At 44.4% G+C, this 16,684-nt stretch overlaps 2 protein-coding genes across 2 annotated transcripts; one reads left to right on the top strand and one right to left on the bottom strand.

Moving 5' to 3' along the window:
* The first annotated feature begins 7,138 nt into the window (after window positions 1-7,138).
* On the top strand, window positions 7,139-7,727 carry LOC119766227. The gene is made up of 2 exons (XM_038250667.1): window positions 7,139-7,202; window positions 7,395-7,727. Exons 1-2 carry the CDS (start codon window positions 7,152-7,154, stop codon window positions 7,725-7,727), a joined length of 384 nt encoding a protein of 127 aa, XP_038106595.1. The 5' UTR covers window positions 7,139-7,151.
* Window positions 7,728-8,856: 1,129 nt separating this feature from the next.
* On the bottom strand, window positions 8,857-16,432 carry LOC119766226 (uncharacterized protein K02A2.6-like). Its single transcript, XM_038250666.1, has 6 exons — window positions 16,190-16,432; window positions 15,722-16,145; window positions 12,819-15,674; window positions 12,233-12,696; window positions 9,033-9,287; window positions 8,857-8,973 (listed from the first exon to the last, which is right to left on the bottom strand). The coding sequence occupies exons 1-6, from the start codon at window positions 16,430-16,432 to the stop codon at window positions 8,857-8,859; spliced, it is 4,359 nt and encodes a 1,452-aa protein (XP_038106594.1).
* Window positions 16,433-16,684: the final 252 nt, after the last annotated feature.

The following is a 16,684-nucleotide window of genomic DNA, read 5'->3' as shown; positions in this document are numbered from 1 at the left end:
CGGTGTTATACCCACTCCAAAATGTTTATTTAGCAATTCTATGGTAATATGTTGAAATTTAGTTGAGTTAAAAGTTTGCAAAATTAAGTTCAGATAAGTTTTATATAGAATTTCCAGAGTTATACAAACTTTTAGACTAAGTAGTTAGTAAACTTTAAATTCAATCCAAATTATTTTTTTAATCGGTCAAGGATGCCTGTTTGGAGTGCGGAGACTGAATTGGGTACTAAAGCCCTATGTCAATTTTTATGTACAGCGGTAAAAAACACGATCAAAAACCATTTCTGATCACTTTTTTTCATTTTAATGCAAAAAAAAAAAAATAATAATTACAGGACAACATTTTTTCGATGGATCAACTATGGTCCCCTTGGAACGAGCTGTTAACTAGGAACTTTTCTGTCAAAGAGGACCGCGAGGTTAATTTTTCAAAATTGATTTAAAAATCCATTTTAAACTCTTTGTGGTCGTACAAAGGGTCATTGTACTCAGAAAAATAAGCTTTATCGCTGTAAACAATAATATCAGCAATCTAAGCTTCATTTTAGGACCCAATTAATGGTGATTTGTTAACAAAAAACTTTATTTATGTAAATTTTTCGAAAGGTGTACAAACTTTTTTTGCACCTTTTTTGATTTTTGTAATAGTATTTGTTATATAACTTTTTATAGAAAACATCTTTTCATGAGCTTTTTGTAACAAAATATTCGGCATGAGTTTCTAAACAAAACGTAGTACTAGGTTTCTGTCAACATTAAATTGTTTACATGTTTCATCACAAAATGTGCAAGGGTTGTAAATACTTTTTTTAACATACTGTATAAAGACAAGAGAAGTCTTGTGTCTTGTGTCATCATGCTAAAACATATCAGAACATATTGTTTTTTGCTGATACGCGTCGAATAAAGTCAAGATGATCGAAATCCATAATAAAATAAGGATTTTGAGTGATTTTAGGAATAGCAAAAACACGATTTTTTGTACATGTTAACCCAAAATACTCAAACTTTAACGACTTGTAACTTTTGGACCCCGGGGTTTAGAAAGTTTGTCCAGAAGATTTTTTTCATGTCTCGGCGAGCACTTTCGAATGAAGTTTCTCCCGTTCGTGTACATCCTTGGGCCAAATCCGCCCATTCTCCTTTGAAGGTCTGTACCGAGCTCTAGGGTGCTCCAAATTTCAATGTTATATACAGTAGGTGTTCGGTAACTGGGCGTTGTTTAACTGGGCTGCTTTTTAACTGGGCGCTCGATAACTGGGCCGTAGCCCAGTTAAAAAGCAGACAAACGTCAAAAAACCAAAACAAACCGAAATCACCGAGGGGTTAATGGATGCAAAAATCATGATCAACAAATAAAAAAACTTTTTTCAAACTTTTATGTAATTTCAAGTCACAATTAAAGAAATATGAAAAGTAATCATTGTAAACAAATTTGATTAACTTTTATTTTTATATTTCATCAAATAAATATTATGCATCGGTAGTCCCCTCGTTATTTTTCGTTCAGCCCAGTTAGCGAACAGCATTCGATGACTGGGCTACGTTCTCAGCCCAGATACCGAACAACTACTGTATACCAAAAGATGCGCAAAATAAACGCTTCAGTGGCCAAAATGCTTCAAATAGCGGCATTTTTTAAAAAAAATCTTTATTTACGGGTTAAATCGCATTTAAAATTCAAATTCAACGCGCCAGCTCCTGTTACGTCCAATCAAGCTCATATTTTGGATTTGGGCTCAATACGCCCACCGGAACAAACCCTTGAATGCCCGCCAAAAAGTCATTTTTGTTAAATCCTACTGGCCAGTCTCGAGGCAATAAATATAGAAATCTAAATCAATTTTATTTCTGTATTTTTCAGTTATTTTTTTTTTGTTATAAATTTGTTTCTTTCTTCTTTCTTTTTCTTTTTATCAGATTCTGATTTTTTTTCTTTGAGTAATTTATATCATACAATGCTGTAATGACAACTCTTCAATCAAACCATCCACATTAACGACCCCAGGTCTTTGTGGTCTCTATTGCAAGTTTCTGCTCGAACCTAGGAGTCCAAAGGCTTGAATGGGGAGGGCACCCAAACCTCTTTCTACTCCAAGGAACCTTCCACCCCAGGGTTCGAACTGACGACCTTTAAATTGCGAGTCCAACCGCCGCCAGCGATGCCACCGGACTTCTACACCTGGAATGACAACGGCCTAACAACAACCGAGGCTCAGACCGACGTTTTACTTCCCCATCCGATAGAAGATTGGATAAGATGGGAATCAAACCCATGATCATCCACTTATAAAGTGGACAGCGTAACCATTTGGCTAAGCCTGCTGCAGCTGCTACAACACTTATATGCACAGCCTGAGTTACGATGTTATGCTTCATCAATTCTGTCATTTTTCTGTTACAAACTTCTGCTCCGGTTGCAAGATGATTCCATAACACTTTTTGATATTTTAACAGTAGGTTTTTGTTATTGGTATGGTATGTATGTGAAGTTGTATCCAGTTTGCATTGCACACTTTGCACCAAATTCTCCACTCTTGCAAATAATATCTATACACCAAATATTTGCACACTTAAAATCCTATCCCTTCTCCCCCCGCTCGCCTAGAGTGGTGCGTGTCTCGACTGAGCTTTTCTGCTTTCGAACACTTTAGAACAGTTTCAAACTAGGGTGTGTGTCTTGGATAGTTTTTTTTTCTGCTGTAGTCAGAGGTGTGCACTTGGTTGGAGAGCTTTTTACAACTTTCACGATTGTTGCAAAATCTCTGAAATCCGCAATATTTATTTTAAAAAACTTACATAATGAAAGGCACCGAAGGATCCATAGAAGATGAAAGAAAAAAGTATGCATATAAATGAGAATATTATGCACATATTCCGGTAGAACTTTAAAGTAGCAACATTTTCTTCTATGACCTGTTTATTTCCTTTGGTTGCTTGTTTTCCTTTGCTAGACTGAAACAAAAAAAAAAGATGAATAAATAGGCATGTTTTAAACATGTTTAAGAGCGAGTTAGAGTTAGTGGAATTGAGTTGGGCTGTTTAGCAACGGGTTGGTAGGGATTGTTGATCCTACGACGATAGGGATTGTTGATCGTACAACAATTTTGTACAAATTTATTTGAATCGACATTTTATTAATATTTGGAAAAATCTTCACTTTGCTGAGATATATGGGCCTTCCATAATCAACGTAACTCTTTATTGAAGATGTGGATCGATATAAAAAGTGTAAGTCAGGGATCAAACGTAAGCACTCAGTAAAATAGTAAAATGGTTGAGATTGGTTTGAATGCCAAGATGGAATCATCAGATGAAGACATCATTCCAGATCGGCCATTTGGCGGCCATATTTGTTTTAGAAAGACATCAAAAGGTGGTTTTCTTTATGTTGTTTGTAGAGACATTTTACATATAGTGATTTTTTTTTCATTTAAATTTACTATTTGTGGACCCTGAATTCAAAAATATCATTGACAGTCATTGCCACAAGAGTGAAGAACACCTTATACGATCTTAATATGAGTTAATCTAGAGTAGTCATCAATGTAGTTTTAACCGATTAGTGCGCTGACCACGGGGACGCGCTGTCTCGTTTTGTCATGATCATTTTCTTTTTTTTTTCGTGTCGCTGTTTATGTGCGCGCGGTTATTATAATTAAATAATGGCATCATTAGTGCATGTCAATCCACTCAGCAGGGCAATTTGACTAAATCAAAAATCCAAGTATGCAGAAGTAATCTACCAAATTGAAACATTTTTTTTTAAATTTATTTGTTTACTAAAATTTTATGTTTCTCAAAGGTCTATGGGTACTTCGGGATGTCCATGGTCATCCAAGGACTCCCTGAAGTTAAGATCTACGAGTCTACCGCCGTAACAAGCAAGAGGTCATCGGATTTTGACCCCGGATCATGTGCGTATAGCATCAGTGGATATGGTAGACTACTATATGACTGTAATGGGATGTTCATGGTCATCCAAGGACTCCCTGGAGTTAAGATCTACGAGTCTACCGCCGTAACAAGCAAGAGGTCGTCGGATTTTGACCCCGGATCATGTGCGTATAGCATCAGTGGATATGGTAGACTACTATATGAATGTAATGGGATGTCCATGGTCATCCAAGGACTCCCTGGAGTTAAGATCTACGAGTCTACCACCGTAACAAGCAAGAGGTCGTCGGATTTTGACCCCGGATCATGTGCGTATAGCATCAGTGGATATGGTAGACTACTATATGAATGTAATGGGATGTCCATGGTCATCCAAGGACTCCTTGAAGTTAAGATCTACGAGTCTACCACCGCAACAAGCAAGAGGTCGTCGGATTTTGACCCCGGATCATGTGCGTATAGCATCAGTGGATATGGTAGACTACTATATGAATGTAATGAGATGTACATGGTCATCCAAGGACTCCCTGGAGTTAAGACCTACGAGTCTACCGCCGTAACAAGCAAGAGGTCGTCGGATTTTGACCCCGGATCATGTGCGTATAGCATCAGTGGATATGGTAGACTACTATATGAATGTAATGGGATGTCCATGGTCATCCAAGGACTCCCTGGAGTTTAGATCTACGAGTCTACCGCCGTAAAAAGCAAGAGGTCATCGGATTTTGACCCCGGATCATGTGCGTATTGCATCAGTGCATATGGTAGACTACTATATGAATGTAATGGGATGTTCATGGTCATCAAAGGACTCCCTGAAGTTAAGATTCACGAGTCTACCACCGTAACAATGAAAAGGTCGTCGGATTTTGACCCCGGATCATGTGCGTATAGCATCAGTGGATATGGTAGACTACTATATAAATGTGTTGGGCTCCCTGGAGTTAAGATCTACGAGTCTACCGCCGTAACAAAAAAGAGGCGACCTCTTTGGCGTTTGGCTAAAGTGGTAAGCAAGGACTTTTGTTCATCGTTCAAACTTAAATATTTCGATAACTTTACATCGATTGTAGATCTTAACTCCAGGGAGTCCGTGGATGACCATGAACATCCCAACACATTCATATAGTAGTCTACCATATCCACTGATGCTATACGCACATGATCCGGGGTCAAAATCCGACAACCTCTTGCTTGTTACGGCGGTAGACTCGTAGATCTCAACTCCAGGGAGTCCTTGGAAGACCATGGGCATCCCTACACATTCATATAGTAGTCTACCATATGCACTGATGCTATACGCACATGATCCGGGGTCAAAATCCGATGACCTCTTGCTTGTTACGGCGGTAGACTCGTAGATCTTAACTCCAGGGAGTCCTTGGATGACCATGGACATCCCATTACATTCATATAGTAGTCTACCATATGCACTGATGCTATACGCACATGATCCGGGGTCAAAATCCGACGACCTCTTGCTTGTTACGGCGGTAGACTCGTAGATCTTAACTCCAGGGAGTCCTTGGATGACCATGAACATCCCATTACATTCATATAGTAGTCTACCATATCCACTGATGCTATACGCACATGATCCGGGGTCAAAATCCGACAACCTCTTGCTTGTTACGGCGGTAGACTCGTAGATCTGAACTCCAGGGAGTCCTTGGATGACCATGTACATCCCATTACATTCATATAGTAGTCTACCATATGCACTGATGCTATTCGCACATGATCCGGGGTCAAAATCCGACGACCTCTTGCTTGTTACGGCGGTAGACTCGTAGATCTGAACTCCAGGGAGTCCTTGGATGACCATGAACATTCCATTAAAGTCATATAGTAGTCTACCATATCCACTGATGCTATACCCACATGATCCGGGGTCAAAATCCGATGACCTCTTGCTTGTTACGGCGGTAGACTCGTAGATCTTAACTCCAGGTAGTCCTTGGATGACCATGGACATCCCATTACATTCATATAGTAGTCTACCATATTCACTGATGCTATACGCACATGATCCGGGGTCAAAATCCGACGACCTCTTGCTTGTTACGGCGGTAGACTCGTAGATCTAAACTCCAGGGAGTCCTTGGATGACCATGAACATCCCATTACAGTCATATAGTAGTCTACCATATCCACTGATGCTATACGCACATGATGCGGGGTCAAAAGCCGACGACCTCTTGTTTGTTACGGCGGTAGACTCGTAGATCTTAACTCCAGGGAGTCCTTGGATGACCATGGACATCCCAACACATTCATATAGTAGTCTACCATATCCACTGATGCTATACGCACATGATCCGGGGTCAAAATCCGACGACCTCTTGCTTGTTACGGTGGTAGACTCGTAGATCTTAACTTCAGGGAGTCCTTGGATGACCATGGACATCCCATTACATTCATATAGTAGTCTACCATATCCACTGATGCTATACGCACATGATCCGGGGTCAAAAGCCGACGACCTCTTGCTTGTTACGGCGGTAGACTCGTAGATCTGAACTCCAGGGAGTCCTTGGATGACCATGAACATCCCATTACAGTCATTTAGTAGTCTACCATATCCACTGATGCTATACGCACATGATCCGGGGTCAAAAATCCGACGACCTCTTGCTTGTTACGGCGGTAGACGGATATATGGATCATCAGGAGCAGCAGTGATAGTGATTATAACCGCAGTAGTCAAAGGCACCAGCATCATCAAGAGGAAACGTAAAGCAAACATCAACATCAAGATGGTCGACGCCAGAGGACCGCTTATGTTACCATCTTCAGGACAGCCTTCGTCGGAGGATCGAGTTACGCATAGACCACACCAGCCACGTACAGACGCTCCCACACAACACCTCATGTAATTTACGACGCTACGGACCCCGAAGGACAGGAGGAGGTACAACTTTGTGTGACCAAACAGTTTGTTTCGTCTACGCTTTCACCAGGTTCAACCTGTATGTCCCGGGGTTTTCTCATTAAAAACGGGAAGGTAGACCACAATGCTAATTAGCTAGATAGGGAAACTAAGGTAGATCAACCCCAAAAAGTCCAAATAAAGCCCAAAAATCAACCAATAACCCAAAACAATTAAATATCTGAGCTAGACAAGGGGTTGGACAGTGAGCAACCGTGTGACTCAATTTCTCAAAATGACTCAATGTTACTCAAAGTTACTCAATTTTTCTCCTGATTTTTTTATAGCTTGGTTACGGAATTTTCGAATGTTGTTGTTTTGACAGATGGCTGCATTTACAGAAAAAGTGGTGCTGAAGTGGCTGAAGGTACAGAAGGTAAATCAACTAATTGAGAAAAGATTCCGGAGATTATCGCCGGTGCGGACAATTTCGGATTGCATCCGGTCGTTCAATGGCATCCAGTTGGCCGCCAGTTCCCCAGTTCCATCGGTTAATCTTCTGCTCGTCAGTCGACTTCTCCAGCAGATTGTTCAGCAAGTTTTTCCCTTTGTTCATTCGATTTTTCAGAAACGCCCTGGAAGCAGCCACTCCCTGTTGGACACTGACCACGGGACGGAGATGTGGGCCAATTCGCTCGATAAGGCTTGGCTCCGCTTGATGGCCGCTCTCGCGAATGAAAACATGATCCTGCAGCACACCGAAACCGTCATCACCAGAACGGAACGAGAATCTCCGGGGAGAGCTGCCACATCCGACGCAAAAAGCATCATTGATGGGTTGGAGGACCTAATTACAACCACAGTGAAGACATCTTCGGTCAAAATTGGAATTGTGGAATTAAAACTACTTTTCGGGAAATTCAAGTCATTTTATTGTTACGCTACCTTTGATATGGTCTAGGATAAGGTACAAATTCATCCTCCTTGAATACAACGGAATCTTCACCATCTTTGGCGACCCAAATGTCCAAACTTTCATCATGCGCTTCTGAACCCGTTGTTATTCCAGAGAACTGTCATGCCCTGGCCACGATCTGAGTTCCGTCCATCCGCGTTCCTATTTCAGTTGAGCAACCCAGCCGGAAACCTTCCCGCAATCAGTGCCTTCAACAGGACCGGCACGTGGAGCAGTGGCCAGAGCCTTCCTGCCTCCCTCAGCTGGCTTCCTCTCAGCCGCGGCCGGTTTCTTATCAGCAGCTCTTCATCTCACCGAGCCGGAAGCAGCAGCGGCGGTCGCTAGCTTCTGCTCCTTCTACTCGACCGGTTGGCCCGCGGACTTTTTTGATGGTTTCGACGTGATGGAAAAGGATAGATGAACGGTGTTGAATTCAACACCTCGAGGTCCGGCCCGTTCCGCTTTTTTGCACTCGTTTGACCGTAATCGCCATCGCCACCTGAAAAAAAAAACTACTATATTTTACACAGTTCTTTGAATGTCCCTTTTCTCCTTAAAGAACTTACCTCACGGCACGGAATCGACACTAAAACCAAGAGTTTATTCCGCCGAATTTGTGCGTTGTGGAAAAAATTCCGCTCCCGCTGTTTTTGTGTTTTGCGAATTGTCAGTGTCAACGTTCAAATGTCAATGTCAAAATTCGTTACGTCGTTCATGAAGATCAAGGTGATGATTGAGAAATTCTGAGTAGCTTGTGTGGCTCAATTTAACTCAATGTTATTCAACATTTCTCAAAATCACTCACTGTCCTACCCCTTGGAGCTAGATCTTGCAGAAAGTCGGCACAACGGTCATATCAAACACACAACACACAATTTAGGTATTGTACGCAGCCTAAACAACATTACACGCCTCATTATGCCTACCCTGCCACTGAACTGCAAATTGTGCGTTCTTTGCGTAGAACGCAAGGCACGACTAAGTGCTGAGAGGAGGTCGAGGCTTCCTGGACGACCTTCTCAGCTAGACTCGTCCACTTGTACGAGAGCCATAAACCGAACAACACCTGGAAGTTCGATCAGCGAAAAGTATATTTATAACCCGCGACCGCGTGGCCAAGTAAGCCAAGTCTTGCCTAGTTGGCAATCGATTCTCCGTACGAGTCTTGTAAGAGATCTATCGTCATCTTGATCACCGAGGCTTGGACAGCCTGTGCAGCCGTCACCACCTGCACGAACCGGACCGAAGGTGTCTACCGGTGTTGCGCTACGCGTGCGGTCCGTCAACACACCGCCCCATTGTGCCCGGTACACCCGGTCGAAGCGAAGCAGGTCCACGAGCGACCCAGATTCCGGACGGGAACTGTGCGCAGACGAACGAGTTGGAGCAGAGCGGTTGAGAAGACCACGAGGAAATTCGGACAACTGTACTCCGGCGCGAGAAACCACGTGTCCCCGAGGGACAAGGACACTGCGCCGGATCGAGGAAGCAGCGCCGGCGATCGAGACCGCTGCTTGCAAGCAGGGTGCAGCAGTTCAACCACCGGGCCCGTACACACCACACACACTAGGTTAGTTGGTTAGGTTGTTAGGAGTAGGGAATTAGGGTCTTGAGGGCTGAATAAACGTGCCGCATTAAGGAGAGCAAACATGGTCTTTTCCTTCCCCTATTAAGCCGATCTTGGGATATTTCTGGGAGTCCTTGCGACTGAGCGGGCGTATTTGACCGTAAGTTACAGATGTAAAATCAACTGCACATCCCTTCCAGGCAGGTCATAAGTTACGACCTATTATCACCGAAGTACGTGACGAGGCCTCTTCATCCAGAACCACATTCTAGATCTTTCTAGCTAGTATTTAAGAAAAATTCTAAAAATAAACAAATCAGTAGAACTCTGACACTTGACCGTGTAGGATCATTCTTTACTCCGAAATCTTGTCCCCAAGATTTGTGTAACTCAACTAAATGTTTTGCTAAAAACACAAATAATTGATCTTTTTATTTACAGTGGCAGTGCGTCGCCGAATGATTACGCTGTCCGCTTTGTAAGCGGATGATTCTGGGTTCGATTCCCATCTGCTCCAACCTTCCATCGGATGAGGAAGTAAAATGTCGGTCCCGGCCTTGGTTGTTAGGCCGTTAAGTCATTCTAGGTGTAGGAGTCGTCTCCATGCCATAAGTACAAACAACACACCAAACCAAGCCTACTCCGGTGGAATCGCTGGCGGCGGTTGGACTCGCAATCCAAAGGTTGCGTCAGTTCAAACACTGGAGTGGAAGGTTCCTTGGAGTAGAAAGAGGTTTGGGTGCTCTCCCCATTCAAGCCTTCGAACTCCTTGGTTCGAGCAGAAACTTGCAATAGAGACCACAAAAGACCCGGGGTCGTTAATGTGGATGGTTTGATTTGATTTTGATTTACAATAGTATCATCTGACCTCAAAATAAGTACGAGATCTCTTGTGATTGTGAGTTTTAATAAGACTAATACAAATGAGAAAATTAATGTAAACGGTACATTTTATAACCAAAACACACAAAAATATGTTGATTCGGTTGAAATCCAAAATTCATAAATGTGACTTACAGTTGAGCATAAACCCAACCAATTAAATTTTTCTGTAGTGATTTATATACTCAATGGGCCCAGAAACATTTCTTAAAAAAGAATTCATCGAAATAATGATCTGAATATCAAAAGCATTGCCGTTTTTGGGAAAGGGGTGTGCATTTGTATCAGATAATCTCCCAAATTTTCAATAAAACCTTTATAACTTTTTTCCCTTATTTTCAATCACTTTGCGTGCTCCAGGAAAAATATTCCTTGCATCATTTCCCATAAGAAATTATATGAGCTGAACCATAAATCATGCCCATGTAGACTTATAACAATACTAAATTGAAATAGACGAAATTTCGCCCCATAGGAAAAAAGTTCAAAAACTTCAAATGAGGATAACTTTGATTTTTCCCGACCAAAGATTTTCGTTCGCCCCGCAAATGAACGGGGATGTTCCACACTTTCATATGCAGCAATTCCCCACGAAAACAGCATGATTCGAAAAAAAAGTTCTCCGATCGGGCTCAAAATTTTTCTGGGGGATCCTTGGCCGAAATAATTAGACCCGTATTTTTTTGTTTGGCCATTAGGGTGACCTACGCCGTGTTAGGGTGGTCCGAAAAATGGCAATTTTCGTCGATTTTCGCAAAAACCACTTTTTTCAAAAAATCATATCTCCGCGCCATTTCATCCGATTTTAGCTGTCCTAGACGCAAAAGAAAGATGATTAGTTTGGCTATTTGGGAAAAATAGTAAGAAGTTTCGAAAATCTAGCTTAACATTTGAAAAGGTCATATGAAAACTTAAAATGCTGTTTTGAAGGTCTCGGGACCAAAGAGCCTATGTATGAAAATATTTTTATCGGATTCCTCGGAAAATTTCACATAACATATCAAAAAATGGTCGATACTCTGAGATACGATTTTTTGAAAATAAAAACTGTGTTTTTCGACGCGCCACGCGCAAAAATTAGAAAATGACGAAAACGGGGAAAAATCGACTTTTTTTCACTAAAACTGCGATAACTTTAAAATTTCAGCGATGACCTATAGATGTTATGGTACCAAAAGTTGCGTCTGTTAATTACGAAAATTTTAGTATCGATTTTTTCCCGTTTTCGTCATTTTCCAATTTTTGCGCGTGGCGCGTCGAAAAACACAGTTTTTATTTTCGAAAAATCGTATCTCAGAGTATCGAAAACATAACTTCACCATTTTTTGATATGTTATGTGAAATTTTCCAAGGAATCTGATAAAAATATTTTCAGACATAGGCTCTTTGGTCCCGAGACCTTCAAAACAGCATTTTAAGTTTTCATATGACCTTTTCAAATGTTAAGCTAGATTTTCGAAACTTCTTACTATTTTTCCCAAATAGCCAAACTAATCACCTTTCTTTTGCGTCTAGGACAGCTAAAATCGGATGAAATGGCGCGGAGATATGATTTTTTGAAAAAAGTAGTTTTTGCGAAAATCGATGAAAATTGCCATTTTTCGGACCACCCTAACACGGCGTAGGTCACCCTAATGGCCAAACAAAAAAATACGGGTCTAATTATTTCGGCCAAGGATCCCCCAGAAAAATTTTGAGCCCGATCGGAGAACTTTTTTTTCGAATCATGCTGTTTTCGTGGGGAATTGTATATGTATATGACAGTTTTCTTGCTATTGGAATATTATTTCGCGTCTGTTATGTTCGGTATTTTAAATAGAAATACTCGATTTCAATGCTGAACAACTCCAATTTTATTGAGCTCTAATTCACAACGTCTGCTCTAGCAAGATGGCTGTCTCTACTTAACTCTCCTCTTGTGGGTCATACCCAAACTCCTTGTCGTGGCCAAGACCGCGACTCCGTACCATAACATCCTCCCCACTTTTTATTCCAGACAATAATCGTGTAATTTAGTCGGCAGCTTCACTTCTCGTTTGGGGCGCGATCTCTCCTGTGTAACCGTCTCGGTAGGCGATGCTTTTTCCTTCGGCTGCGGTGTCGATGACAGCGAAGACAATCGTTTGTTCGGCTTCGAAGATTTGGTGATCGGGGTGCTCGGTGAATCGGTCCACGGAAACTCCGCTGGTTTCTCGGCCACTGCTACATCTGGTTTCGGACCAGACGGCAACGGATTGTCCTGTAGAACGGGATGGTTGACGGCAGGCTGCGTGTTCGGTTCTTTGCGTGACTTTAGGTTAACCAAATCCCGTCGATAGAATGCCCCGTCCACATCCACGAGATACGATCGGTCAGTTTGCTTGGCGGCGACTGTTCCGGGTGACCACACCGTAGACTTCTGTGGATGGACTTGGACGTACACTGGTGCACCGGTTTCCAGCTGCGGCAGATTACGACACTTTCTATCGTAATAATACTTTATCTTCCTCCTGTTTTCCTTGATAGCATCCGGAACTCCCTCGACCACTCGCGGAAGTAAGTTGCCAGCAGCAGTTGGGACACCACATCGTGTTTGACGAGAGAATAAGCGAGCTGCAGGACTCGATCCGATCTTGTTTGGTACGTTACGCCAATGCAGGAGAGCGTACCAAAATCCGTGCCGGATTCTTCACACTTCTTGATCAACTGTTTAGCGATTTTAACCGCTGCCTCCGATTTGCCATTCGCTTGTTGATGGTGTGGCGCTGAAGTGGTGTGACTGAAGTCCCATTCTCCCGCAAATTGTCGCCACTCTTTTCCCACGAAGTGCGTTCCGTTATCTGTCAGCAAGAGCTGGGGAACGCCATGCCGCGCGAAGTTGATCTTGCAAGCCGCGATGGCGGATTGTGGAGTGAGATCCTTCAGCAGATCAATCTCGAACAGATCGGAATAGTGATCAACCGTCACCAAAAACTTCCGCTTAATACCTCGGTACTCAGCGAAGAACACATCAAGCGACACCAGTTGAAATGGGTGAACTGGAACCGGGTGACTCTGCATCGGGGGCTTGGACTGCGAACCGGCGAATTTGGCGCAGACGGCACACTCCTTGACTGTGTCTCGAATTTGTGCGCTCATCCCAGGCCAAAAAATATTCGCACGTGCCAGCTTCAAGGTCGCCTCAACACCATTGTGGCTGATGTGAGTCTTCTCGATCATTTTGCGCCGCAGCTTGTGGGGAATCAGTATTCTGTCGTTACGGAACACTAATCCATCCTGGGTGGTAAGTTCGTTTCTGTAGCTGAAGAAAACGCGGACGCTGTCCGGTACACCACCGATGGTCTCTGGCCAACCTTCACCAATCAACCGGATCACCAGCTGCAACACTGGATCCGCCGCCGTCTCCGCCATGATCTCCGTCAGACGATCATCTGAGATGTTCAAGAAGTGCTTCAGCTTAACGTCTTCCAGGTCGCGCATCACCTTGAATATCTCCAGCTTCTGGTAATCTCCAGCTTGAGCGTGATCGTCGTCGTAAGGGGCTCGCGAAATGGCATCAGCGACGACGTTTTCTTTGCCGGCCACGAACATAATCTCCGGCTTGTATCGTTGCAGGTTCAACAGCATATGTTGCAAGCGTCGAGGGGCCGACAACAACGGCTTCCGGAAGATGTTCACCAGCGGTTTGTGGTCGGTTTTGATAACGGTCTTCGGGTTGCCAACAATTAGTTGATCGAATCTGAGGCAGGCAAACAAGATCGCCAACAGCTCCTTCTCTATCTGGGCATAGTTCTTCTCCGTCGCAGTGAGGGTTCTGGACGCGTAACCGATCACACCGTCTTGTTGAAACACTGCAACGCCCAGACCGAAACCACTCGCGTCACACTCGATTACCAGGGGCTTGGTCACGTCGTAGTAGCGCAGCGTGTGGATGTCGGCTACGAGATTTTTCACTTTCTGGAACTCCTCGTCCTCAGCAGCAGTCCAGCGCCAGCTTTCCTTTTCGGCGATCAGTTTCCGCAGGTTGACAAAATGAGCGCTTAGGTTCCGGATGTACCGGCTCAAATAGTTGACCATGCCGACAAATCGCAGGAGCTCCTTCTTGTTGGTTGGTGTGGGAAAGTTGCGGATTGCGGCTGTCTTGGTCTCGTCTGCTGTTAGTCCCTTCGTTGTCAGCACGTGTCCAAAGAACTTCACCGATGTCTGACACAACTTGAGCTTGGACCGGTTGAGTTTCACGTTGTTCTCTTTGAGCCGCACCAACAGTTGTTCTAGAGCCCGATTGTGGTTGTACAAAGCTTCCTCCAGATCCGCTCCGGTGCCGTACACCAGCAAGTCATCCGCTAACCCGGTCACTCCTTCCAGTCCTTGTATCGCACCTTGCAGCTTCAGCTGGAACAGTTCAGGTGCTGGAGAAATACCAAACGGCATCCTGACCCAGCGGTATCGACCGAATGGTGTCCAGAAGGTGGTCAACTTGCTGCTGGGGGTGTCCAGTTCCACGTGCCAAAATCCTTTTTTCGTGTCCACAGTTGTGAAAATCTTGGCGTTGCCCAACTCGGGAAGCAACTCGTCAATCGTGTCAAACTGCAAATTGGGCCGCTTCAGCGCTTTGTTGAGCGGGACAGGATCGAGACAAATCCGAACGGACTCGTTCTGGCCGCCACGGCGGACTAACACAATGTTGCTAACCCACTCGGTGTGTCGCGTTTCCTTCACTATAATGCCGTCCTCTTCCAGTTTGTCCAACTCCTGCTTCAGTTTCGGGCGCAAAGCGATTGGGACCCGACGAGGATGCTGAATAGATGGCTGCACACTTTCGTCCACTTCCAGGGAAACCACTCCGGGAAACCGGCCGTAGCCAGCGAAGATGTCACTGTGTTTCTCGACAATTGCTTCGGCTTTCACCTTGTAGACACTGAGCAGCTTCTCCTCTTCTGTGGCTGCTTCTGGTCGGCGTATCTTCACCGATCGGCAGAACTTCACAAATCCCAGTGACTGTGAAGCCTTAAGCGACAAGAGCGGGCGGTGGTCATAGTCAACGACTTGCAGGACGAGCTGGAACCGCTTGCCTTTTCGTTTTACAGGTAGCATAACCTGTCCCAACACTGGTATCGGGTTGCCACCGAAAGACTTCAGCTTGATGCTTGTTGGTTGCAGTGTCGGGTTCGGAGTTTCAAGAAGCTCAGTCAAACAGTTATACCCGATCAATGTGGCATCCGCACCCGTGTCGATCTCGCACGTAACTGGTTTCCACTTCCGGCCTAGCCTGAAATCCAGAACCGCCAAAGCACTACTCTCCACAGCTGACTTGGACTTGATTTTGGCAATCTGCACTTCGTGCTCACTTTCTTCGTCGTCGCTGTCCACACTGCTGGATTCAGAGCGTTCCTCGGAACTGCTCTCGTCGTCCTTCACCTCCTTGACACGACGGTGGCGTCGCTTCTGCTTCCAGGGTTGATCGATTTTACACGCCTTCTCAAAGTGGTTGCGGCCGCCGCAACGCTTGCATTTCTTGCCGTATGCTGGACACGCTCCTTCACAAACTCGTGCTCATCTCCACAGAACTTACACCGCTGCAGCTTCTTCTTGGTCTTCTTGTTAATCTTCTTCACATCACTGACCACCGGCGACTCCAAGGAAAGGTGCCGCAAACGTTGCTCTGCAATCTCTTCCACGCGGCAGATATCCACTGCTTTTCCCGTTGTGAGATCCTGCATGCTCAACATTTTGGTCCGCAGGTGGCCCCACTTGTTGCTGGTCACTATTTTGAACAAGATAAACTCGTCCTCCAAGAGTGCAAATTTGCACGGTTTCGCCAAACTTTTCAGCCGGGCTGCAAAGTCATCGATGGATTCGCTGGACACTTGACTCGCCGCGAAAAAATCCAATCGGTCCACGAACAAGTTACGGCTGCGCACGACCTTCTGCTTGATAGCCTTCAGGGCCTCGGCGACGTCTTTCTTTTGATCCTCTGTCAGGTCGAAGTTGTAATACTTTTGAGCGCAGCTTCTCCGATGACGGACATCAGAAAACTGACCTTTTTTGAGGCCTGATTCGCCGGCCAACTGTCCATGCCCACGGCTTGTGAGTAGTTTCTCCAGTTGGTTAGGAAAAACTCGTAGTTCTCCTCCATGTCTCCGTCAAGACAGAGAGCCGGTGGTGGCGGAACCACGGAACTGATGTTCGACGCCGGCACAGCACGCTGTTGTAGGCCAGCAACCAGCTTCGTCACCAGCTCATTTTGTTTCGCCATAAACTGTTGAAACTGGTCGGCATCCATTTTTCCACTATTTTTCTTCACTTGTAGTCTCTTTTCAACTGTCAGTTAACTTATCGTTTTGTTTACGTTTTACTTGTCACTTCAGCGGATCGTTCTCAAACGTTTTCCCACACTGGTGCAATGTTTGCACTAATACACTGGTGTAAACAGTACACTATCGCACTCGCACAGCCAACAATGCGAGAAAGAGATAACAATAGTCTCTTTTGGGGAAAACGCTGAAACTTCCGTAGCACTTCACTGATTGTTCAG

This window comes from Culex quinquefasciatus, chromosome 2 (genome assembly GCF_015732765.1).
Source record: "Culex quinquefasciatus strain JHB chromosome 2, VPISU_Cqui_1.0_pri_paternal, whole genome shotgun sequence".
NCBI classification, from domain to species: domain Eukaryota; kingdom Metazoa; phylum Arthropoda; class Insecta; order Diptera; family Culicidae; genus Culex; species Culex quinquefasciatus.
Note: the sequence above shows the minus strand (reverse complement) of the source record. Positions and strands in the feature narration are given on the sequence as shown.

Excerpts from the sequence above, each read along its gene's own strand:
- LOC119766226 (XM_038250666.1), bottom strand. The coding sequence starts at position 16,432 with ATGGATGCCGACCAGTTTCAACAGTTTATGGCGAAACAAAATGAGCTG. Across the intron at positions 16,146-16,189 it reads CGAATCAGGCCTCAAAAAAG|TATTACAACTTCGACCTGAC; the intron begins GTCAGTTTTCTG and ends TGCGCTCAAAAG. Across the intron at positions 9,288-12,232 it reads AAGCATCGCCTACCGAGACG|TGTGTGTGGTGTGTACGGGC; the intron begins GTTACACAGGAG and ends CAACTAACCTAG.
- LOC119766227 (XM_038250667.1), top strand. The coding sequence starts at position 7,152 with ATGGCTGCATTTACAGAAAAAGTGGTGCTGAAGTGGCTGAAGGTACAG. Across the intron at positions 7,203-7,394 it reads AGTGGCTGAAGGTACAGAAG|AAACGCCCTGGAAGCAGCCA; the intron begins GTAAATCAACTA and ends TCGATTTTTCAG.